Source organism: Trypanosoma equiperdum (genome assembly GCF_001457755.1).
Source record: "Trypanosoma equiperdum strain OVI genome assembly, contig: ctg_1042, whole genome shotgun sequence".
In the NCBI taxonomy this organism is placed as follows: Eukaryota; Euglenozoa; class Kinetoplastea; order Trypanosomatida; family Trypanosomatidae; genus Trypanosoma; species Trypanosoma equiperdum.
Genome location: NW_027122997.1, coordinates 26,069 through 27,365, shown reverse-complemented (window position 1 = coordinate 27,365; position 1,297 = coordinate 26,069). Strand labels below are relative to the sequence as shown.

The 1,297-nt window shown below is 40.0% G+C and overlaps 1 protein-coding gene across 1 annotated transcript; it reads right to left on the bottom strand.

The window, feature by feature from the left end:
- Positions 1-109: 109 nt before the first annotated feature.
- TEOVI_000905600 (phospholipase A1) lies at positions 110-1,012 on the bottom strand (the record flags this gene model as incomplete). The annotated part of the gene is made up of 1 exon (XM_067220054.1): positions 110-1,012. One exon carries the CDS (start codon positions 1,010-1,012, stop codon positions 110-112), a length of 903 nt encoding a protein of 300 aa, XP_067076155.1.
- Positions 1,013-1,297: the final 285 nt, after the last annotated feature.

The following is a 1,297-nucleotide window of genomic DNA, read 5'->3' as shown; positions in this document are numbered from 1 at the left end:
TCTTCTTTTCTTTTCTTTTTCTTTTTCTTTTTTTTTTCATTTTACTTCTTCTGTTGTTGTTGTTGTTATTGTTATTGTTCTATTTTATTTTTTTTTTTGCGTTATGAGTTCATGAAGAACCGAACCCTCCGGCAGAAAATTGCTTTGACATGACAGACGCAACAACTTCCATAATAACTGACATCTTTTGTTGCACAAGTTGTGCCATACCTCCCATAACATCTTCATGGAGTGATGAAGCGGCCAGGTCGGAAGCTGAAATTTTTTCTCCATTTTCCTTCCGTAATTCCTCAATAATTGTCTCTATGAGGTGAGCATCAATATAATGTGGCCTGTCATGTATAACTTTACAGTAAATATATTTAAATGTGCCAAACTGTTGAATTTTGCTGTTACTGAGAAGTCCAGCAAAAAAAGCTCCAGCAGGGACGGAGTTCAGAAGTTGCGGATGTCGTTGGAACACATCAAGCGCTTCGGCAAAAATAACATAATTAATTACCTCAACCGAAGGGAATTTTAACAACTCGGATCTTGTGGATGATGAAAGCCAAGCGGGATTGAAGGTAATGGCGGGAGCGCCGGTAAAAACAGCAGCTGCAGTCGCCAAACCACCGCCAAGCGAATGCCCCGTGAATGAAACATTTGATAATCCAAAAGCGGAAACCACCAACGCCGCATTTGCCGCTGCTAACTTGTACGCATCCGATTTTCCAACTAATTGCAGCGCACTTTCAAAAGCGCTTCGGTTGTCGTGAACTCCCGCAAAGGCGAGTACATATTTGGAACCATTTGTGTACAATTCAGATCGAAAACCGCAACTCTCGTCCCTTTTTTTAAGTCCCTCAACTTCACGAGTGCATACGAGCCAACCATCAGGAAGATGTCCTTCACCACCATAAACATGGCAACACAAACATGACATTTCAAGTGCTTTCTTCCTGGAAGAGGAATCAATTGAATAATCACATGACTGAAGGTACGTTTTTAATAACTGATCAACGGGTTCCGACATGATTCCTTATAAAATGATTCCAATTGGTGTGTGTGAAGGATTTCTGAATCACTTCTCTCCTAAAATAAACCTATACGACAGCGCCACTTGCGGTGGATACTTCTTTCTTTCTCTTTTTTTTTTTAATTTATTAACATACACCTTGTGTTAACTTACGCTTCGAAAATAAAAAAGAAAAAGAGAGGTGAGGAAAGAAAAGGAAAGAAGAGACGAAATGCAGGACACTTCCCATGGAAAATGTCAAATTCCCTCACGTGCCAAATGGTGAGGAGAAGAAATAACGAT